The sequence below is a fragment of the Pleurodeles waltl genome, chromosome 2_2 (genome assembly GCF_031143425.1).
Source record: "Pleurodeles waltl isolate 20211129_DDA chromosome 2_2, aPleWal1.hap1.20221129, whole genome shotgun sequence".
NCBI classification, from domain to species: domain Eukaryota; kingdom Metazoa; phylum Chordata; class Amphibia; order Caudata; family Salamandridae; genus Pleurodeles; species Pleurodeles waltl.
The window spans coordinates 582885218-582909906 of NC_090439.1; the positions used below are offsets into that span (position 1 = coordinate 582885218).

Below are 24689 nucleotides of genomic sequence, written 5' to 3' on the forward strand. Positions count from 1 at the left end.
GTACAGTACAACAACCAACTAAAAGAAAAATGATTGTGAATTTAATTTGCTCTACCATGTAAAGTTATACATTGCAACCATGTGTACGGCATCTGATCTGCCCACCTGTCATACCGATTTCAATCGAAATCAGTATCCTGTCATGTTATCTGGTGGGAGGATGGGCCAAAACAGATCTGGAATACGTCTGTTGTGTGATTTCAAGGCAGGACATAAGTATGTAATGTTCGGAAAGAGGAGCCCTCCTAGGGAAAAGGATACGTATATCATCTATGCACAGCTGGGGAATAAGTCTCATGCAACGACTTTGGACAAATCAGCTCTTCATAAACACATTATACTTTACCAATGAAACACCTGAAAGGATTTGCAAACAATGTATACAATAATCTGTAAATCCCCTACCTGCTCAAACCATTCTTTCATCTTTGCCTCCAGCGCCTCAATGTGATAAATGGCTTTGTTAACGCAAGGTGAAGGAGTATTTACCAGTGCACAACTACGACGTTTGCTGGGGTAGTTTAAAATCATTGCTTTCTTTTTACCTGGAAACAAAAACAGAAAATTCTGCATGTAATTGTGTTAGAATTTGTAACAACCTTGCAGCCTTTTAAATTTACAGGCGACAGCTCTAATCCTGGCAAAGAGTTTCGGTATGATTCCCAAATGACATCTCGACACGCTCTATTAAATGCACATAAATTTAGCTTTGAGTTACAGCCTACTGGAATTTTAAACATCTGACATCAAATCATTGAAGCTTAAATGAAAACCTTACAAGGAATATTCAAGCAGGTTAACAACGGAAAGGAAAGATCACAAGATATGACAGAGGATTCTCATAGCAATTTCATTGTTAATAGCAATGTTTGAATTGCGCATAAAAGATCAAAAAATTGGTATTTTGCATGGAAATGTTGAACCCATCCTGATTAACACAATTCGGGTCCCAAGATGACGCACAATGAAAGCTGTACTGACAGCTATCGATAAAACTCGATAGCCTTTCAGTTTCTAATGACTTAAAGCAGCTGAGAGAAATACTTTTAGTGCAAAAGAAAGCTGACACCAGCAATCAAAGCACTATTTAAACCAACATCAAAAAAGGGCACAATGTATAAAAAGACAGGTCGCAAATTGTTTACAGACTGTCTGTGACTTATCTCTAATTTTGAGATGCAAACTATGAACTAATTGGTCGCGTAGCAATATCTCCAGGCACAGAGTCGCAAAATGACCCTTAATAAATATTAATTAAGGAAGTCTCTATTGCGACCCCTGTGATTAGCTATGAAGAGTGGTGTGGTCTGCAGAATATAGCAAACAACCTCCCCTATGTTTGCATTTCCAATAGGGATTTTTTTTTAAGCAACCCGTGTTAGTTTAAGGAACCCGTTCTGCTTTAAAAAAAAAAAAAAAAAGGTTTCCTATTAGGGAATCGATGGGATAGAGCAGGAAGTGGTTTTCTGGACCCAGGACACTCGAGTCGATTCCCAAGGGGGAAGTTGTCCAACGGGGACAACTTACCCTGGACAAATCTGTTACCATCTCCCTTAAGGAGTTGGTAACATCTCAATGCTTTGCAGACCATTGTTAGATCTCTCATAGCGAATGGTATAGAGGAAGGGACTCTCCTTTCACGCCCCTTCCTCACTGCAATGCACAATAAGCCTTAAAACAATGGATGCGATTTGTAAATATTTTCCAAATCGCAAAAGGTGTTTTTTAATATAAAGTGCCATTTCCTGGTCGCAAACGCTCTGGTTTTGCCGTCCTCACAGATTACAGTCCGACAAAGCAAACTCCTAAAGCAGAAGTATGTTTCTAACAAAAAAGGATTGCCCCTACACAAACACCGTCGCAGTTTTTCCCCAGGGTGCAGAGGGGATTAATTTTTTCTATCCCTCATGTTTATGACGGACAGAGGAAAACAGACATTACATCATCCAGCCTAAATAAGGTACACTTTGAAATGTCCTTCCTCCGCCATCTGAGCTGAGGGAGGAAGTTTTCAGTCGACGTGAACAATGGTGGCTCCAATGACAAAAAATACAGGGTCTTCTTCTCTAAATAAGGCCAAGGGTTTGGGACGCCATTGCACTTGTGACAGAAAACCCTGTCTGCAAAACTCTAACTCTGGCCCAGAGTCACCAAATTCATAAACATTGAGCATTGAAACAAATGTCTTGTAAACACACTTTAGAAATAGCACAATAATGCTACAAACTACCATTAGCTTAAGAAACCCAAGAATGCATTTACTGATTGCTAACTGTATAGGAAGAAGCAATGGAAAGTGGGAAGGACTACAATGGAATTTTTGGAATGTATGAGTTAATGTATGCAAAATTCAACTGATCATTTTTTGTATATCATCCTCTCATAATAATTGAACAATTCAGGAGCAGGCAGCATAACCAATACCTGCCAAACCTGTGTTCTCCATTTCACATCTCCGAAACTTGGTACGAGCTCAAGTCGCTTTACAATCCCTTACATTGTACATGTACTTCGAGCTGCACATAATCGCAACTTCACTTAACAAAGTAATCCACAAACATGCAGTTCAAATTATCTAAAAACTCACGTGTGAACACATACTCATTCTAAACATCAAACACATGCTATTCCACTAATTAATCACAAACATTCTTCTCATCCAGAAACCTAAAGTCCACTCTAAACTAAATCCAATTTGGCCACGCAACACTATATATTTCACAGAACATTATGCTTTAGACACTGAGCTTTACACACACAAATTAGACTCTTAACTCACACGCTAATTTACTCCCCACACACGTTATACTCTGCACATAAATCACAAGCCTATTTGCCCTGATGAAAAATCATTTCTAAACACAATCCACTCTATTTACCCATCACAACATACTATACATGCACACCTTGCTTTACAGATTTCGTTCTATAAACACACATGCATAGAGATTTCCACACGCACAATAAGAGTAACTAAAACACGAATTTCACTCTATTAAGGTATACCAATGTTGCTCATTACTGAACTCAAATTAGTCCCCTTCTTCTGAAGGCTTCCATGATGCATTTCTGATCCACCAGACCACAGGTATCATCTCTGAACAAATCCTACTCAATAACACCATACCCCTTAGGTGGAACTTTTTACAGGGAAGGGTGAGACATAGGGGGTCATTCTGACCCTGGCGGTCAGCAACCGCCAGGGCCAACGACCGTGGAAGCACCACAAACAGGCTGGCGGTGCTTCCTGGGCCATTCTGACCGCGGCGGTAAAGCCGCGGTCAGAAAAGGGGAACCGGCGGTTTCCCACCGGTTTTCCCCTGGCCCAGCGAATCCTCCATGGCGCCGCCATGGGGATTCCGACCCCCTTCCCGCCACCCTGTTCCTGGCGGTTGTTACCGCCAGGAACAGGATGGCGGGAACGGGTGTCGTGGGGCCCCTGGGGGCCCCTGCACTGCCCATGCCACGGGCATGGGCAGTGCAGGGGCCCCCTAACAGGGCCCCATAATGATTTTCAGTCTCTGCTTTGCAGAGACTGAAAATCGCGACGGGTGCCACTGCACCCATCGCACCCCAGCAACTCCGCCGGCTCCATTCGGAGCCGGCTTCATCGTTGCTGGGTCTTTCCCGCTGGGCCAGCGGGCGGCCTTTTGGCGGTCGCCCGCCGGCCCAGCGGGAAAGTCAGAATGACCGCCGTGGTCATTTGACCGCGGTGCAGTCTTTTGGCGGTCTCCGCCGCCCGCCGGGGGGTCGGAATGACCCCCATAGTATCCACTGAAAACGAAAATCTGGAATTCTGCAAACCAACATTGGACGAATGTGGAAGTAAAGCCCAGTTCCCACCCCTTTGAAGTCAACTTCAAAGGGGTGGGAACATGTCTGCAGATGTCAGAGCTTCAGAGGTTGGTACTGACCAGGACCCTCAGCCATTAATTATACAAAAAAACTACTATAATGTGCAGACTCACCAGAGGTATGGACCGTAATGTAGAAGGAATGCGCTGAAACGTACTAGAAAGAAACTGGAAATGAAGCAAAGAAAGAACCTTAACTGCCTTTTTGACCTTGGATGTATCCTGTCATTGACTGCCAGCAGCGCATAAGAATAGTAATAGCTCAAATCAGTGAAGATGATTATTTCTCATGTTCGGTTTGCAAAATGTACTATATATAATAACTCTAATGGTACAACCAGAATTTCCATGTTTAGCCAATGGGTAGGAAAGTCTGGAAGCAACAAAAAACATGAAAGCATAAAACAAGTATTGGCAAAGTTGATAGGTGGCACTTGTTGCAGCATTATTATTCCTCCAACAAGTGTCACTGAACATAAGAAGACGTGCACCATTAGCTTGAATTCCCATTGACCATAGTTTAGATTGCTTCAGTGTCAAAAGTGACAGCAATTAGGCTACATGTTTTATTTATTCTGAAAACTATGCGTAATACAATGTCCCTCTAATAAGGGACAGTTCTCCGCAGAGTGCAATTCAAGTTCTATCGAATCATGGACTAGTATTTCCACACAAGAACTCAACCATGTTAAAATGGCTTCATCAAGCATGAAGGCATCCGAGCTACTAAAGAACTTGTCATACCATATGTTACTGGTGGAATAAAGTGGTTCCATGTCACCAGCTAGAGATTTATAAATCAAATGTCATGTTTGCACTAACCTGGTATGCAAGACCCAACAAAAGCAATGTCTTATCCGACTCTTATCATTCCCACCAATTACTGTATCTGCTACAATATGAGGGCCAGTGGTGGAAGCAAGAAAAGGGGATTGGGAAAAGAGAGAAAACAGAGATACAGAACTCCACACTCACCTCATCACTATTGGGGTAAAGTAGATCTGCAGGTTCTAGAGCATCTCTTAGCATTTTAGCAATATTTTTGTGCAACCAACTTGCTGTGTTCCTGTAGCTAACTGGGAATTACTGAAAGCTTAAGGTGTGGCACCATACACTTGTTTGTGGAAGATAAAGTATAGTTTTTACATGACTTCTGTAGAACTTCTACACAATGTGCATCAATGTATATATATGTTCAATGTCTTCTTAAAAATCTACCCTGTTTCTTCACGGGACCTCTTTAGCAGAACATTTAACACCAGTACTAAGACCACAATTAACAATAACCCAGTCTTTGTAGTTCAAAATAAATGTACAAGAAATACTTCAAAGTTTGTTTCCAATCACAAACAACTTCAGGATAGTTCTCTGTAATCCAAAATGTCCATAGTAAAATTTGTTAAAAAGCAAGAGGACTTGAGATTTGAAATCCAACAACCTTTCAGTGAAATCCAGGTTGCAGCAACATAGCAGCACAACTGCCCAGCAAGTATGCCATGCATCACGACAAAAGTTACAGGTGAAGATCCAAGATGGCTGGCTCTGGACACATGAGACTTTGTGGCCCTATGGTTAAATGAAGTTTTAAACAGACATAAGTGAACAAGAGCACTCTTGCTGAAGCCCTAGCACAACACGTTTCTTTATTCTCAGAAAAGGGGGCTTGTGGTGCCCCATAATGTTGAGGATGGTCTGAGACAGTATGTTACCTGTACATTCAGGCTGAACCCAGGGAGTTCTGGTACTCATCCTTCACAGAAAGGCAGTCAGTACGGATGGCTTCAAAGTGTTGCTTCCTCACACACAGACCAGACTTAACATTATGTGGCACCATAAGCCCCACATTCTGACAATAAAGAAATGTGTTGTGCTAGGGCTTCAACAAGAGTGATTTTGTTCACTTATGTCTGTTTACAACAATAAAGACACATTATTTTCAATATTAGTTTAGCGTTTCTAATTCATTTTAAACATGCCACCACGATCCATTCATCTAAGCAGGCCTGGATATGTGTAATTAAAGGCTGATAACAAAGTAATATGGTGTAATGTCTGTTCATGAAAATCAGAGTAACAATGTAATGGGCACTTGTACAGATCATAAGGTCGTCAGGTTATAACCCACAAAAAATGCAAGAGCCCTAAGCCTTTCTTGTCAGGTCAAATCTACATTGTTTTCTGCAGTATGTTGAAATGTGACTCGATTATGTTAAATTGTTTTAGTCAATTCTTTGGATAAACTGTTAACCGTTCATGGGACCTAATAGCCCAGACAGTTCTCTACTACACTACATTGCTTGATGATTCTCCTACATTCTAAAATGATACATTGTAAGTCCTAACCACAAGCAATAGCAACGAGATAACATGGCACATTTCAATTTCAAGGGGTATACTTATTTTGCCAAGTCCTTAAAATACAATTGTGACATCCTCAAGAAGCTATATCTTTTCCACTTAGGGGAAGATTCATGCCAGTCTTGATGTTTTCATAAATCACCTCCATTGAGTTTTATTCTGTATAAGTAATTCTCTTTCGAGCTCCTTTGCCAGTTCTTTCTGCATGATCAATCTAACAATATCGTTTTTAAGGTTCCCCCTAAAACCATGTAGGTACATGACATCAGTCCTTTAACATCAAACTGTTAGTAAAGCCTTTATTCAGCTCATGTAGCCTTTGACCACATTTATTTGCTCACACCCAGTTTCTCAGATGCACATATTTTAGCCTTTCCTCATCTTCCATACACTGAATAAATGTCTATTATAAAGCTGAGCTTCTCACCCATACTTACCCTCCTTCTTTTTTTGGAAAGCAATAGCACTATGAAATGATGAAAATGTGGGACTAGCAAATTCTCCAATACTTGGCTCAAGGAGTGTGGAGAGACCCTCCGTTAATGCTCAGATGTTCCATAAACACAGTATGTCTGGGTATAAGGGTATACTATAGCAATGGGAGCTTGTGATTTCTAAAGGACACATTACCTATTTTATTTATACCAATGTTTCATTTGCCACCACAATTTGTGACAATCTAATCACTATAATTCAATCAGTATTCTCAGCTGTTCATCATGGCAACACCTTGTAATGAAAGCCATGGACCTGTGGAAGACTCAGAAGGACTGCTCTGCTGTCCTACTGCTGAAAGGGCTGCTCTGCTTCTGGAAACACTGCCCTGCTGTAAGAAGGACTATCCTTCTGCCCTGTTGCCTTAGGAAGGAAGACTGGACCTCCTCCTTGAAGCCAGAACCACTAAAGTGACTCCAAGTGCTAGCTGACGGACCCTCAGTCCTGAGCTACAGTGACATAACAAGTTCCAGCGATCTGTCCTCTATCTGCCCAGCTGCCCACACTCAAATGAACCTGCCTGTCTCCTGCTGCTGGCCTCTGTTGGGATAGTCCTGATCCGCACGAGGGGTCTCTACGTTCTGGACACTTGGCTGGCATCAGAGTGTACTCTTCCTGGACCAACTTTGGTTCCCCCAGAAAATGACATAGCACAACACAACTCGATGTAGCATGACGCATGACCTCGCATAGCAGCACCTTTCAGACCCCGCTCGACTTTCTCATCAGAACCAATACAGCAAGATGCAACTTGACACAGGACATCGCATCAAAGCCCTCACAGCTCCTCAACAGTACTAACAGGACACAACTTGATGCCGGACGTCACATTGATGCCCTCATCAAGGTGGTAAGGTACAATTCTCAATGGGGCTAACCTAGTCCCTGTATCCAGCCTGCAATCCATCATGGTTTGCCTGAACTTGTGACTTTGACCCAGTCCTGCGTGACCAGATAACCACAATTGGTGCTTTCTGCTTCTAGGCACTATACTTCTCTTAAAACGTTAAAACCACATACCTCCGGTTCTACTGATTGGAATTTTGTTGAGGTGGTGTCAAATAATGTATTACATTTTACTCTATTATTCTAAAATGGAGTGGGATTTTTCTTGTGTTGTGTTTTTACTTTCTTAATGTTTGTGTGCTGCATAAATGCTTTACAATTTGCCTCTAGGTTATGCCTAACTGTTTTTGTGCCAAGCTGTCAGAGGGTTAAGCACAGATTAATTTAGCAACTTTTTGTGGGTCACCTTGACAAGGATTGTGGCTGTGGCTTGAGTAAGGTTTCATCCCCTTAACTAATAACCCATATTTTGTCTCCACTTGGCTCCACTGAATGTATGGGCTGCTTGGCTCAAACACAGGTAGCAGTGTAAGACAACTGTGGTCCAGGAAGATTACTGTGCGGCAACATCTCCAAGTAGGATGCGAAAACTGTTTGGTAGAGGCACCTCAACTTTAGACAAAGGGATGTAGGATTTTCAAGTTTATCAACTAGCTTCTGCAGAAATACCCAGAATGTATGTATCTTGCCCCTCACCGTTACTATAGTGGGAAAACATGGCCAACAGAGAAAAGCAGTGAAACATAAGAAAGGTGCAATCATTTGGTAGTCTGATCACAATCCGTTGACTTGTTGATACTGCATCGAAGGTGGCTAACTCATCTCTATTGTTTTTATGAGTCTAAAAAACCATCAACGAGCAGTCACACAAGGCCATCCACCTATGTGCCAGTGGTTAGCCTGCAAATTCTGTTAGCCACAAAGGCACCAGACAAATAGGCTGGTGTGGACCTTGGCATACTACTGATTGGTCTGACAAACAGCAAAGGGTTCTGGGTCCATTCACCTCTGAAACATTTTATAGGTTATTCTCCAGAACATGGCCCATGAATAGACTTTATACCATTGGACTCTATCAATGTAACAACCTGAGACAGAAAGCCGGTCGGACTGCAACCACCACACTAACCCTCTTTCATAATAGAAAGGCACACACAAGAACACTAGGAATTCAGGCATATATTTCAAAGATTTCTTTTAAAAATCAAAGTTTATCACAACACACACAATATAAATAGCAATTATTATAAATATTAACAAAACAGTGGTGACAACATTTACCAATTGAGTGAATAGCAGCACTATAATATATTGATAATGCCATAAGATTTTTATATTGAATTTTCCAACCTCACCCTCAGTTAACTACACTACCCTTGCCACAAAGGAGGAGCCTAATTTAGAATTTGAAAGACGGTTTACACCCGCATACCTCCTCTGGACTATTAAACCAATGTTCAGTAAAATGTGCTATTCTATACTGTGTGGAAAGAAAAGGCTGATAAGCCCACAGAGTGAAGGTTATGCATGCCTCCCAGAAGGCTTCTGCAAAGGAAGGCAATATGGGGCCAGTTGTATCATTTTCTCCAATTATGATTTTTTGCGAATCGCAATTAAGTAATCGCTATTGGAATTAGCAAGGGCTCGCAAATTAACCTACCTCATTAATATTCATGAATTAGGTCGCAATTTGCGAGCCATTGCGAATGGCTACAATCACAGTGATGGTGGTCTGCTAGGCTCAGCAGACCACCATGTCTGTGATTGCTTTTCAATAAAGCATTTTTTTATTTTTTTTAAAGCAGCCCGTTTTCCTTAAAGGAAAACAGGATGCGTTTAAAAATGAAATATGAAAAGTTTTCTTTTCATTTTTTAAGAGCAGGCAGTGGTCCCAAGGACCACTGCCTGCTCTTAAAAAATGTTTTTGCATGCATTCACAGAAGGGAAGGGGTCCCCAAGACCCCTTCCCCAGTGCGAATGGGTTACCACCAATTTGAAATTGGTGGTGACTGCGATTGTTTTGCGACCGCACTCACGGTCACAAAACAATCATACATACCTTTGCTATTCGGTATTAGGGAGGGACGCCCTTGACATGCTCCTTCCCAATACTGAATCGGTATGTAGTCGCAAATCCAATTTGCGATTCGGTAACACATTACCGATTTGCAAATTGGACTTGGTACATACCAAAATGCATTTTTTCCCATTGGGCCTTTGCCGTTAGGCTGTTTGCGACGCAAAAATGTTCGATACATCTGGCCCATGGTTGTGTATCACCTCTGTCTCTGAGCCTCTGGCACAAAGTTGCACTCTATCTTTCATACACTGTTTCTTAGTTTATAGACCATGCCTGTTCATTGTTGAATCTTTCGAAATAAACAATTAGAAGAAAAGGTCTTGGCACTCTTTCACTTACTCACTTCTGTGGAACCATGATTTTTGTTTAAAAACAATAAACATAGTGAAATTATCAGCTACCATGAAACCTTGTTTATCATTCAAAACAATCAAAAGAGTGAAGGATTCAGTTCATACATACATTAATATATTCAAACATACTTGATTATCACATTGTAATGAATAATATCATGAATAATGTGCATTTTATAGTTCAGCATTTATATCTAACAACCAACATATACAATTCAAAAAGTGGAATACCTAAAAGAAAAAAAAACATGCTAATAATAACACCTCAAAAAGCAAACAAGAAGGCAGTTCTGGTACACATGGTCTCAAGAAGTCCAGGGGCAGGCACAGAGCTAAACTAAGAAAGGTGAGTATCGGAAGCCTCTGAGGGAGATGAGACACCTTTTTGCACTGCCTTTCAAAGTTCAACCATAGAACGGGTTCTGCAAGTCAAGGCCATTATTACGAATACAAATGGCTCTGCTAATAGCTCATTCGTCTCCCATTAGGAGTTCTTAAATAGTAACAGCAGGCAGCAGCCCGCAGGCACGTCTCTCGTAAATGTCTAAATGCAAACACAAAACAAAAAGTAGTCACAAGATACTTAATGAGTCCTACCTAAGAGAAATAAAAGAGGAGGCAGGCTCACTGTGATCAAACCTACAACGAGATAAGAGGAGACATCAATGAGCTATAAGCAGGATAAACAATAATAAAACTGCAATAGATGAATGGTCAATGGAGCAAGAGCAAATGTGATCCAGAATCAGAGTGTTGGAAACACAACATTTTTTAAAAAGGACAAAGATCTGAAAAAATAGGTCAAACCCAAGCAAACCAAAGCAACATCCACCTCGGGTTTCCTTGAAGGGAAAAAGGAAACACTTAACTTCTGTTTCGCTTCATCAGGGATCACCAGCAGCTCCACTGATTAAGGTAGATCGACCACATAGGCTGATACAAAAGAGCCCACTGGGGAGTGTTTCACAGGCTATTCGCACAAGAGTCAAGTTCCTTTAAAACAAATGTGAATCCTGAAAACTGAGGAAGAGTGAAGAAATGTAACTGTTCCAAGTCTTGGTAGATATCATACTCAGGAAAAGAAGGATATTCTGACAGGTCACAGACTGTGGTTTAGTTAAGAAAGCAATCTCATTTTAATGAGGCCATTCACTTTGTCCATTATTCAGATGGAAAGGAACGAAAAACAAGGTCAAATCTATAAACAAAACTAATTGATGCTGAATCCACAGAACAACAATAAATCTAACACAGACAATGTAAGTGTGATGCACTGGAAGGAGCAGAAACAGATTTAGCAAAAATTGGTTTGACAGTGAGGCAGAAAGGTCCCATTAGACTCAGACCTAGCAGAGGCAAATGAAAAAATACCTGGAGGGAAATCGAGAAGTGGTGAAATTCTAGGAAATTATATCTTAATTTCACTGAGCGGTGAAAATATGAAATGCCACAACAGTATACCCCATTCCTGAAGCCCGAGGTTTGTCAATCAAGGCTAGAAAAAATTGATAGACCAATCTGCGGGCATGGAGAGAAGACACAAGAATGCAAGAATGCTCACTAGAAGGATAGCCTATACAGTGAACAAAAAACTGAAACCGACCTCTGAAATTTCAGGATTTACAGATCTTGCTAACTTCATATACTGGTTCTTCATATGTCATAACAGAAAGAGAAGGAGAACACCGGCAAACAGAATCAGATACAAAAGACTACAACTGGGAGACATAAATGATAGGATACATTCTCCATGAGTTAGGAATGTAGAGCCTAAACACAATGGGATTGGTTTATTTGGTTATTACATAGGGACCAGAAAACTTATGACAAAACTGGACTGGCAATTTTGAAGTGAGTAAGAACCTCGAAGACAGCCGGAACTTTTCTCCCAAATTAAACTTTGCGACCAGCCTTCCTAATTTATCATTTTGACCTTTCACATCAGTTTTAGAATCTTGTAAATTCTGGGCAATCATTTTTCTTTCAGAGTCACATCTCTCTAGGAAATCAACTGCAGTAGACACAAGAGGAGTGGATAAAGGAAAAGACTGAAAGGAGTGAGGATGGACACACTGGATACAAAAGAATGGAGAAACCCTGGCAGCTGAGTAAACAAAGTTGTTATACGAGAACTCTACAGGTAAGTATTCTGTCCAGTTGTTTTAAGTGCCATTACAAAATTACCTTGGATGCCGTTCAAAGCTCTGGTTGACTTTCATAGTTTGTTCATTGGATTGTGGATGGTAACTGAAGGACAGAGCTTGATGGATACAGAGCAGTAGAGAAAATTGAACAACAGAACCTAGAAATGTACTGAGAGCACCTAGCAGAGATTATGGTGTCAGGAACCCATGCAGATGGAATATATCACCCAGAAATGTCCCTACCATTGTGCTGGTAAACGTTTCCAGAACAAAGAAAAAATTGTCATTTTAAAAAAGAGGTCTAGGATGACTATGATCACTTGGTTTTCTACCACAGGAGGAAAGTCCACAGTACAGTCTGTGGAAATCATGTACCATGGATGAAGCAGGACAGGCAAATGCTGGGGAAAACCAAAAGGCTTATCACGGGTTGCCTTGGATTGCGCACAGACTGGACAGGATTTAACATTAAGCTCTACATGTGGGCTAACAATTGGCCACCACAAGATGCGTATAACTGATCAACAAGGCCTGTTGGAGAAAAATAGAGTTTCTGTCAGCTGACTAAGGGTACTTGAGCATGCAAAGCTTCAAAGACTTTCAGAGAGATCTCAGCATTGGCGTCTCTCAAACGCTCTAAAAAGGACTTTGCTAGACAGAAATATTTGTCACAAAGCTAAAGGACAGGTGCCTCAGACTCCTCAACTAAAAAGTCTGCTCTATATTAGGCATCAGCAGGAATGTTCCTCTGCCAGAGGTGTGAGTAACATTGAAATCATATTGAGAAATAGGCCCCACAAGCTTTTCTGCTGATTCTACATTGCATGCTTTGCAGTAAGTGGAGGTTTTGAGGTCCGTCCAAACCTCAAAAGGTTCAACTGCTCCCATTAAATTAAGTTGGCACTCCATACAAGCATGCTTCAGAAGAAAGCGCTTGGGTTTCAGAACTGAATACTGTTGCTCACATGAATTCAGGATGTGAGAGAGAGAAAATGGAATGCTCCAGGTTGGCCCTCTCCTGCAGCTGAATTCACACTTCTCAAATAGTAACCCTTAGTTAGGTTCTTCTCCTCAAAGTGGCAAATATATGGCTACACATGTCAGAAAAGTATGGACTCCAACATTGGAATTCTTCAGTAGCAGTCAGCATCAGCAAGTGAAAGTACTGAGGAAACAAGCGAAGGAACACAACTTTGTTGCAATGCACCCTGCCACCAGACTGAAGCCTTTATTTACGAGAGGACTAGGAAAAGAAAATAACATCAAAACATCACATGCCATAAAGAAAACAAATGATTGGGAAAATCAGGAAAGAACCTATTAAGAAGCAGCCAGGATCCCAGAACCATGACGGAACACAGCCCCAGGTAAGAGAAGCTCTGCAGCTTTTATAAGGCGACTTCTGAGCCCCAGGAACCTTGAGACCACACAATGTACGTGGTTCTCAAGTGTGCAGGTGGCAAAAATGCAGCAACCACAATATAGAGAGAGAAATTGGGATCATGGACTCAACCAAGAATTATGCCACATAGAGCGAGGATGCTGGGCTGGGAATCTTGATGTGAGACAGATTTCATTGAAACCAGGTTAAATGTGGAAAAGGGGCTTTGGATGACATGGATGAATTTCTTTGGAGGTAAAGGTGATTCTCCATGTGGCAGAATTTGTCTCATGGAATGTCTTAAAAAATGTGCCTTTGCACAAATGCATTTCACCATTAGGAATTGTACAACACCTGCAAAGTGCTGGTGAAAACAGAATATTCACACAACAGCTGTCCTGCAGTATTCCCGCACCTGTGACACCTGTGACCGCGGCTGCTTTTCAGACATATTTCCGGAAAGTTTTGTAAATTGCTAAAGTTCGAAAGCTGCAACTGTGTCGGAGTGTGTCTTTGCGGGACTTTTTAGTGATTGGGGGCCCTACGTTTCAGTATAAAGCGACGCCTTTCTGTGCCTCAGATCTGGGCTTTCAGGCCGAAATCACGTCGAGGACTCCCCTAGAGAAATAGGAGCACCTCCAGGAGCAGCCATTATAAGAATGTATTTGTCTTCAGTGATTGAACATGGATTCTACATTATGTGGACAAGACCTCAAAAGTTAGATGGCTAAACAGTTTTACTTTTTATACCCTAAAGTTCAACCAAACAGTAGCTTAAACGTGTATGCGAAGAAAATTATAATATAGCATATGTATAACATAGCAATGTTCTAGCTCCCAAAACAAATACTGTAATCTGCAGAAGTACAATTGTACACGTTTTATCTTTCTTTGATGTACAATATAATCTCCAACACAACTTCCATCCTACAAAACTACTCAACTCTTTAGAGATTTGCAGATGTTATTTATTTTATTTTGTGCTCAGCTGTTAAATAATCAAACTAATTATGTTAGACAAACAAATGACCAACCACAAGGTTTCACAGTATCTGATCGAGCGACAGTGCACACCCAGCAGTTGTGGATACGAGTGAAGACAAAGTAATGTCCTGGGTAAAATACACTAAAGGTCTCTAGAGTGGCTACAGTTCGGAATGAACTGTAAATAACTAATAGGTCCAAGGGGTTTTCAGGCTGTGCATTTAATGGGTTTAGGCACGGGCTGTATTTGCATGCACAATACTAAAGTACATTATGAGTGTGTTCTTTACACTGAACTGCACGATATAGCAAAATGTATCCTCTGCTGATTTTTAACGGCCAATTGGCAAAAAATGGTTGATTGTACATGATATTTATCAAACTATAATGTAGCACTTTTTTCAAGTTTTGGCTTCAAAATAAATGTTCTGCAAAGCCCCATCTGCGCTGTGTGCTATGGTGTAGATTTATGGTAAAGGCGTTTTCTTTATGTATGTATCAATCAATCAATAGTTTATTCGGTCCAAATTTGGGCCATTTAAAAGGTTTAAAAATATATACATACATACAGAAAGATAAAAACCATAAACCAATACACAGTAAAAGGAACAATAGTAAAAAAAGTAGGGGTCCAGTAGCTGCCTGAGAAAGATTTCATAAATAGGTGGGGTGAAGGAGGTGCTCGGAATAGTCTTTGGATCTTACCCTGTACATAACCCTGAACAGTAAAATAACAATAACGTAAAAACTGTTGTGTAGCACATCTCTATATAAAATCAGGCATTGAAACTCCAGACAGTAAAACCGATTAAAAATTTAAGAAGTCAGACAGTGGTAGATGATGCTCTAGGTTAATTAGTTCTTTTGGGTTAATTAATCCAATAAATAGCATCTTGACAATTATAAAATTAAGTATAATTTAAAATTTATAAAACACTTTAGTTAAAATAACTCAATGTAGCACTTATTCAGAGATACGGTCTTTTGGGCTCAATAAGTCGCGGTTTACAATTAGAGCCCAAGGCTAATATAACAGGATGCTGATTTACTATTTTCTAGACAGCTCTTCAAACAGTGAGTTAAAATCTAAAATAGTCCTATTACGAATTTTCCATGCTGCTGCCAGATATTTAGAAACAGCGCTGATTATCAGTATGGAAGTGTCGTATTTACATATTCTGAATAGACTGTTGCGGGATAGTGGTTGGAGTGTTCTGCACAAGGGAATAATCCACTTCCCTCGGGGACCTTTGTACAGAGGGCAAAAAAATAGGACGTGTTCAGCAGTTTCCTTGCATAAGTGACAATTTATGCATTTGTCCGATGGGGAGCTGTTAGTCGACCAACCAGCCGTGTAGCTATTGACCGCCAATGTCCCGTACCTGAGCTGGAGTAATAGAGAGCGAGCACGGGCTGGTATGGGTAGATCCAGGGAGCTTTCAGGGAAGGGAACGTGTTTGACCAGCAGGAATTCTGCTGTCAGCCGACCTGACCCATTTGGACCGAGAGATTCCTCGTTGATTTTTGCCCAATAATGTTCTTTGATCAGGCGTTTAGCACTGCCAGGAATCATCTCGGGGTTCTCCCAGTACTGGGATAGACTCAATTTGGCCCATGCCGCTTTCATCTCCCTAAGCCACCGTACTTTTTCCCATCCGTGATGAGGTGGTAATAGTTCTTTGACTGCTGCCCTGTAGGGTTCAAGTTCATCTGTTTTCCATAGTCTGACCCAATACAGGAGTGGTCTTAGATATGCTATGTCTTTGATACTATTTAAGCCCAGGTCCAGTCTGAGGGGGAGCATTGGCGTGCCCCTCCCCAGTCTAGATATGTGTCTAAGGAAGTTATTTTCTTTGATTTGGAGAGTATCCATCTGTCTGTGTAATCCCCAAAGTTCGGCTCCATATAGGGCCGCAGCACGGATTTGTGCTTTATATATTTCCGAGATAAGGATCAGAGGGGGGCTTGTGGCAGTACTAGCTTTGCGTCCTATTACTCCACATCTTTGGCTAATTGTTAGTGCCCCTTTCCTTATGGCTGGCTCCCAGCTGCCCTTGTCAGATAGTCTAATGCCCAAGTAGTCATATTCCATTACTCTCTCCAGGGGAGTTAAATCCATCTTTATGTTTGCGCTGAGCTTCTTGTTCGGGGCGCTGTATATCATAAGTTTAGTTTTCTTATGGTTTATGTCTAATCCATAGTTTCTGCAGTATACACCAAACTGGTTTATCAAGTTTTGAATTCCCATGGGTGATTTAGACAAAAGAATAGTGTCATCTGCGTAGAGTAGGCAGGGGACTTTGGTTCCAGCCTGCTTGGGAGAATCATTTGTGCAGTTTACTAAGTACTTGATACAGTTGTTTATGTATAATAGAAAGAGAGTTGGGGCCAGGACGCACCCCTGTCTAACTCCCCTCTCAATAGCCACTGGTTCTGTGAGATCACCCTTCTTGCCGTTCCTGATTTGGGCATAGGTATTTTCATGTAGGCGGGTAATAAGTTTCAGAAGGCCATGTGGGACACCCATATTGGCTAGCGTCAGCCATAACTGGTTTCTGGGGACCAGGTCGAACGCGGCTCTGAGATCGATAAAAACTACGTAAAGGTTACCCCTTCCTATTTCTACAGTTTTCCATTTTATTGTTAAAAATCTTAGCACCTGATCTATAGTACTGACTGCTGGTCTGAACCCTGCTTGTAGATCAGAGATGGCATTTGTTTCTAAAATCCAGTCTTCTAGACAGGACAAAATTTGCTTTGCAAAGATTTTTTGGAAGTTGTCGAGTAAGGAGATTGGGCGATAGTTGGCAGGGTTAGAGGGGTCGCCTTTCTTAAAAATGGGGACTATCTCTGCTCCCAACCAGGAGCTCGGAACAGGTGCTCCAGCAGCTATCTCATTGGAAATGAGGTTTAAGTATGGGGCCCATACATCTGGATTCGTCTTGTAAAGGTCTCCTGGTATTTTATCAAGGCCGGGGGCCTTTCCCCATTTCATTGAGGCAATCGCAGCCTTGGTATCTGCCAAAGTGAATTCAATTTTGGGGGTCTCGGTGGTCATGATATGGATCAGATCCCGGGAAGCAGCATCGGTGGTCCCCAGGTATAATTGGGAAAAATGGTCGGACCATTCTGCAGGGAGTATTGAGGCACCAGGCGAACGGTGTGGTTCATTGCTGGCATCAGCTACCAATTTCCAAAATTTCGTGGTGTCGTTTGTTTTAGCAGATTCCAGGAGGAGGACCCATCTTGATTCATCCCATTTCCTACGGGCTCTACCTTGTTCCTTTTTGTAGTCTTTTCTAGCTTCCCTTATATAATCCATCTGGCCACCTCTTAGGGCTCTCAGCAACTTATGCTGTGCTTCTCTGCATGCAGTGTTGAACCATCTTGCGTTAGAGTTCTGCTTAGGCTCTGTTGCCGACTCTTTAGTAAGTAGGGTTTTTAGAGAGTTAAAAAACAGTGTGTGGGCTGCTATAAGCCCACCACTATCTTTCGTGGGTTGAAGTATATATTCCATATGATCCGCCAGCTGCCTGTACACTTTTGCCAAAGTGGTTATGTCAGTGTTCAGGGATTTCCATCTAACATTTCGCCTGTTGTTGGTCAGTGCGAGCTGCTGTCCATAGGACTTGGGGCAGGAGGCTTCAAGTAGGGGTAGTAGGTTCCTGAGAGATAAAATCAATGGTTCATGGTCGCTTTCCTCATGTTCTGTGATGTTCATATCGACCATGTGGCCCCAAAGGCGGATGTCGAGCAAGATGTAATCAATCTGGCTCTTCTGCAACCCACGCCTAAATGTGGGGTGAAGGTTAAGATCCGAGCGGGAACGGCCATTGCAAGCCCGGAGGCCGTGTGCCAATGTAATGTCCATGAGCTGGTATGATAGTCTGTTGATTTTAGGTCTTTTGCTTGACACCAGCTGGGGGATGCCCCAGTGAGCATCTTCATCTTTATATAGTTCCTGGGCCAGCGAGTAGGGTTCAAAAGTGGTGTTAAAATCTCCGGCAATGAGAATAAAATGAGAGGGTGATTTATCGGTGAGAAAATTGTCTAAAATAGTCAGTGCGTTGGACTCATATTTATTGCCCAGGCTCCTATTATAGATGTTAATTATTAAAAGTGGTTTCTCTCTAAGGGATGGTATTGATAGACCCATTAGATCAGGGCAGCCCAAGTCAATTGGTTCAATTTGACATTTGAGAGAACAGCTGAGCCATATTAGCAGGCCACCTGAGGGTCTCCCTGAATTCGCCTTATTTGCTGGAACCCAGTAGCTTTTGTAACCGATTCTATATTTAGGCTCCAGCGCCCATGTTTCTTGGAAGAGACATATTTTATGTTTGTCTATAAATTTTCCCCATTCAGGGTTGTTCATTTTACTCTCCAACCCGGCAATGTTCCAACTGAGGATGGTATCTAAGCCATCTGGTTTGTTATGGGGAGCTTCAGCCACAGGATTCTCTCTTGGGGCTAGGGTACCGTGGGGAAGCATTGTGCCCTTCTCAGTCGTGTCTAGGGTGCTTCCAGCCCCATCTAGGTCGGGGGGTGTCCTAAGCCATTCAAATACCTGGAGTAGAGGTGGGTCTGCGGGTTTGCTGTGATCTAGTGGGTCTGTAGCTAAGTTAATCTCAATCGCCCTGCGCTCCTTATCTGTTCCCCCGATATGGATTTTAGAACATTTAAGATAGTCTGACTGGGCGAGAGCGGGAGTTAGAGTAGACTCACTAGTGTTGCTAATGGGAGTATATTCGGCCCCACAGTTGATTTGCCCTGTTTTATAAGTTTCATTTTTCCCAGCTATAGGATAGTTTTTGTTCCAGTTGCTTGAACCTCGGGAATTAGGAAAAGTCATGTGTAATAGTCAATCGTTTTCGGAGAGTGTGGGCGAGGCAGCATTGCAACTTGGCTGGAAATCAGTTGGCATCTGAGCCCTAGGAAAATCTCTGTATGTCATTGTCACCCCCTTGAAGCCTGGTGCAGCTTTATGGGGGTAAAAGGCCTGAAGCCTGCAAAGTGAAGTGGCCCCCCCTAGGGGGTTGGGATGACATGCATTTAGGGAAAGCTGTTCGACAAGGGAAGGCGCATTAAAGTTAATAACAATACAGTCCCCAGTACCAGGGTTTTTGAGTGGACCCACCCAACCCACCCTCCTCACCATTAATATTGAGGGTATCATATGGAATGCGAATCTAGCATGTTTATGCAACCAATGAATAACCTTATTTTTCAGTTCTGTGAATGATTCTGGGATGATGGACTTGAGCTTAGGGACATTCGTAATAACAAGCACGTAGGGGCAGGCTTCTGGTGGTAGATGTAAAGTTCCCATGTTAGTTCCTGGGTCCCTGCGCATCCGATCTACTGGGATATTTGGGTGGGTTCTATGGAGTTTGGCGCCCGTGTTTGTGGAAGGGGCAATTTCACCAGTCCGCCTTAGGTAAAAGGAATCGCTCTTTGGGTACCACATTTTAGGGAGATTAGCCAGACTAGGTGTATGTAAAATGGTCCTTGTTAGACCTGACAGCCTTAGGGTGGTCACCCCTAACTTTTTGCCTGCCTCCCTCCACTTTTTGGACACTGTCTTTGCTGGTTTTTAGACTCTGCACACTTTATCACTGCTAACCAGTGCTAAAGTGCATATGCTCTCTCCCTTTAAACATGGTAACCTTGGATCATACCTGATTGGACTATTTAATTTACTTATAAGTCCTTAGTAATGTGCACTAGATGTGCCTAGGGCCTGTAGATTAAATGCTACTAGTGGGCCTGCAGCACTGGTTGTGCCACCCACTTAAGTAGCCCCTTTACCTTGTCTCAGGCCTGCCATTGCAAGGCCTGTGGGTGCAGTTTCACTGTCACCTCGACTTGGCATTTAAAAGTACTTGCCAAGCATAAACCTCCCCTTTCTCCACATATAAGTCACTGCTAATGTGTGCCCTAGGTAACCCCTAGAGCAGGGTGCTGTGTGGGTGAAAGGCAGGACATGTACCTGTGCAGTTTACATGTCCTGGTAGTGTAAAACTCCTAAATTCGTTTTCGCACTACTGTGAGGCCTGCTCCCTTCATAGGCTAACATTGGGGCTGCCCTCATACAGTATTGGAGTGGTAGCTGCTGATCTGAAAGGAGTAGGAAGGTCATATTTAGTATGGCCAGAATGGTAATACCAAATTCTGCTGACTGGTGAAGTTGGATTTAATATTACTATTCTAGAAATGCCACTTTTAGAAAGTAAGCATTTCTTTGCACTTAAATCTTTCTGTGCCTTACAATCCACGTCTGGCTTGGGTTGGTTGACAGCTCCTTGTGCATTCACTCAGACACACCCCAAACATAGGGTACTCAGCCTCACTTGCATACACCTGCATTTTGAATGGGTCTTCCTGAGCTGGGAGGGTGGAGGGTCTGCTCTCACACAAAGGACTGCCACACCCCCTACTGGGACCCTGGCAGACAGGATTGAACTGAAAGGGGACCTGGTGCAATTCTTAGCCACTCTATGAAGTCTCCCCCACTTCAAAGGCACATTTGGGTATAAAACAGGGCCTCTGCCCAACCTCATCAGACACTTGCTGGAGAAGAAACCTGAACCAGAAACTACATCCTGCCAAGAAGAACTGCATGGCTGCTCAAAGGACTCACCTGTCTGCTTTCTACAAAGGACTGCTGCCTTGCTGTTGGCCTGCTGCCTTGCTCAACTCTTGTCTGGCTGTGAAAGTGCTCTCCAAGGGCTTGGATAGAGCTTGCCTCCTGTTCCCTGAAGTCTCAGGACCAAAAAGACTTCTCTTTTTCACTTGGACGCTCCGTGCGCCGAAATTTTTGACGCACAGCTTGTTCCGCGGTGAGAAAAACGCCGCACACCGACGCTGATCGACACAACGCCTTCGGGACGACCAGAACTTCGGCGCACGGCCCTGCAAGGACAACGCCGCCCGACCTCCAGAGAAAAAATCGATGCAATGCCTGCCGTGAAAGCGAAACTTCGACGCGCAGCCCCGCAGAACGACGCGCAGCCGGAAAACAAGCAGGAAAATCCACGCACAGACCCAGGACATCTGGGAATCCCCGCGATCCACAGAAAGAGACTGTCCACGCGCCGGAAAACGATGTACGACTTCCCCGCGTGGAAAATAACGACGCAAGTCCGTGTGTGCTGGGGAGAAATCGACGCACACACCATTTTTTCACGTATCACTTCTTCTGTGGCCCTCTGAGGAGATTTTCCACTCCATACCAGGTACTTTGTGCTTGAAAGAGACTTTGTTTACTTTTTAAAGACTTAAGACACTTTATATCCCTTTTCAGTGATATCTCTACAAATTCACATTGCAACTTCATTCGTTTTGACCTACAATTATCCTGATAAATATTATATATTTTTTTAAACACTGTGTGGTGTATTTTTTGTGGTGCTATACGGTGGTATTGTATGATTTATTGCACAAATACTTTACACATTGCCTTCTAAGTTAAGCCTGACTGCTCGTGCCAAGCTACCAGAGGGTGGGCACAGGATAATCTTGGATTGTGTGTGACTTACCCTGACTAGAAGGAGGGTTTTTGCTTGGATGGGGGTAACCTGACTGCCAACCAAAAACCCAATTTCTAACATTGGTGATCAGCGGTGAGGATAGGACTTGTATTTGTGCAGTGACATACAGTAGCTAGAAATTTCACTACCTACCCACAGTTGAAGGTCAACTTGATTTTTATCTCTTTTTGCAAATTCCTGACAATTTTCAAAAACTAAATCCTCACTCAACGACTTTGACCTAGTCCTGTTGGATACATATACGGTCAAACAACTAAAAGGATTCTGCAGGGCAATGAGGGTACCCACCCAAGGGGCCTCCAAAAAGGAGGACTTTCAAGTGGCGCTGAGGGCCTGGGCAGAAGCCCATTTAGAAGAGGATGATGAGGAAGAGGAGCCAGAAAATGCCCCCTCAGAAGATTTGTTGCTATCTGTGGATGGTGTTACCACTGCAATTGTGCCCCCTTCCAGACCAGGGAGCAGTGTCTCTGTGCAAAGCCTGACCGCAGAGGAAAGGAGAGAAGAAAGGGAGTTCCAATTGCAAATGGCAAAAATGAAAATTGAGGCTCAACAGGAGGAAAGAAGGGCAGAGAGAGAAGCCAAGCAAGCTGAAGCTGAAAGAGCAGCCAAACAGATTGAAGCTGAAAGAGCTGAAGCTGCAGCTGAGAGAGCCTTGGCTGAAAAGAAACTTTTATTGGCTCATGAACTGAGTCTCAAGGAGCTGGATCTCAAGGCAAAGCAGTCTGAATCCAGCAATAATGGTGGCAGCATACTGACAGGACCTGCTGGAGAAAAGAAGGTTTGTATACCCAAAAATGTGGTGCCCAGTATTGTGGTGGGAGATGACATAGATAAATGGTTAGCTGCTTATGAAGTTGCACTAAGGGCTCATGAGGTTCCTGAAGGGCAATGGGGGGTAGCTATGTGGGGTTATGTGCCGCCATTGGGGAGGGACACACTTCTCACATTGGATCAACCTGATCAAAACACATACCCACTTCAGAAAGCCACTTTACTTGCCAAGTTTGGGCTGACCCCTGAGGGATACCGTCAGAGGTTCAGGGACAGCACCAAACAAACCACACAAACATGGGTAGATTCCTTTGATTTTTCCAGGAAGGCACTGAATGGATGGGTGCGGGGCAAAAAAGTAGATAATTATAAAGCATTATATGACTTGATTCTGAGAGAGCATATGCTTAATAGTACTTTTACAGAGTTGCGCCAGCACTTAGTGGATAGTAAGCTGACTGATCCCAGGAAGCTAGCTGAGGAGGCCGACCTCTGGGTTAGCACCAGAGTGTCCAAGAAGGTACCTGGGGGGGGACACCCACAAAGGTGGTCAGGGTTCCCAACAGAAGAAAGAGGGGGGAGATAAACTTACAGATAAGGAACTCCCCAAAGGCCCCCAAAAGAATTCCCAGGGAGGGGGTGGCAACCATTCCTTTTCCAGATTTGGGAAAAAGCCAGGGACATATGATAGATCAGGGAAATCCAACCCCAAATGCATGGAGTGTTACCAGTATGGTCACTATAAAGGCGACCCCCAGTGCTCCAAGCGAGCACCGTCCACTACCGGACAGACACCTGGGTTGACTAGTGTAGCGCTCGGGGGGGGGAGATGGACCCAGATAGTTTTGGGGAACAGGTAGAGATTTCCCTAGTGTCCCTGGGAGAAGGAGAGATGGTGCCCAAAGCCCACATGCCCCAAAATACTTCCAAGTACAGGCAGTGGGTCACCATTGATGGGCAGAAGGTGGAGGCTCTGCGTGACACAGGAGCCAGAATGACTACTATCAAGAGTCAGCTGGTGTCAACAGAGCAGATAGTCCCTAATACATTCCACCAGGTCATAGTCGCTGACAATCGTGAGAGTCACCTATCTGTGGCTCTGGTTCCATTTGAGTGTGGGGGGGTCTCTGGTACTCTGAAAGTAGCTGTGAGTCCTCTCATGCCTGTAGATTGTCTGTTAGGCAATTATCTTGAGCATACTGCTTTGAAAGAAGTAGAGCTCAGATCTCACCTGGAGATGTTAGGGTTACCTGAGTGGGTCTGCATGACCACACGGTCCATGGCTGACTGAGAGGGAAGTCAAGGGCGTCTGAAGCCTGGAACAATGGCCCAGAGAACTGCCAAGAGGAGGGGCAAGGGGTGCGGGAAACCGGTCCCAGAAGTTCCCGCAGTGGTTGACGGGGCCCCTGAGGAGGAGGCTCCCGAGCCAACTGGGGAAGACATTGCCACCCTAGGTGACCTACCTGAGCTTGCTGGCTGGCAAGTTGAGGGTGGACCCACCAGGGAGGAATTCTGCAAGGCGCAGAAAGAATGTCCCACTATAGAGGGTCTGAGGAAGCAAGCCTCAGACCAGGCGGCAGGTGAAGCCTCTGGCGATTACCACATATATTGGGAGAATGATCTCCTCTACAGTGAGCCTAAGGTTCCGGCCTTTGGGGCAGCGCGTGCGCTGGTGGTCCCCCAGTGTTACCGAACCTTCCTACTGGGTCTGGCTCACGACATTCCCCTGGCAGGACATTTGGGGCAAGGCAAGACCTTTGACAGGCTTGTCACCCACTTTTATTGGCCCAGAATGAGGACAAACTCAGATAAGTTCTGTAGATCTTGTCCTACCTGCCAGGCCAGTGGTAAAGCAGGAAAAAGGATTAAAACT

General features: G+C 43.3%; 1 protein-coding gene across 1 annotated transcript in view; it reads right to left on the reverse strand.

Annotated features, from left to right (window-relative positions):
- The window catches only part of CCDC178 (coiled-coil domain containing 178), a 1079202-nt gene that overhangs the window by 894135 nt on the left and 160378 nt on the right, over window positions 1-24689 (reverse strand). Inside the window, exon 4 of the mRNA XM_069220096.1 lies at window positions 406-545. Within this exon, the coding sequence (XP_069076197.1) occupies window positions 406-545 (140 nt within the window). The remainder of the gene's footprint in view (window positions 1-405; window positions 546-24689) is intronic.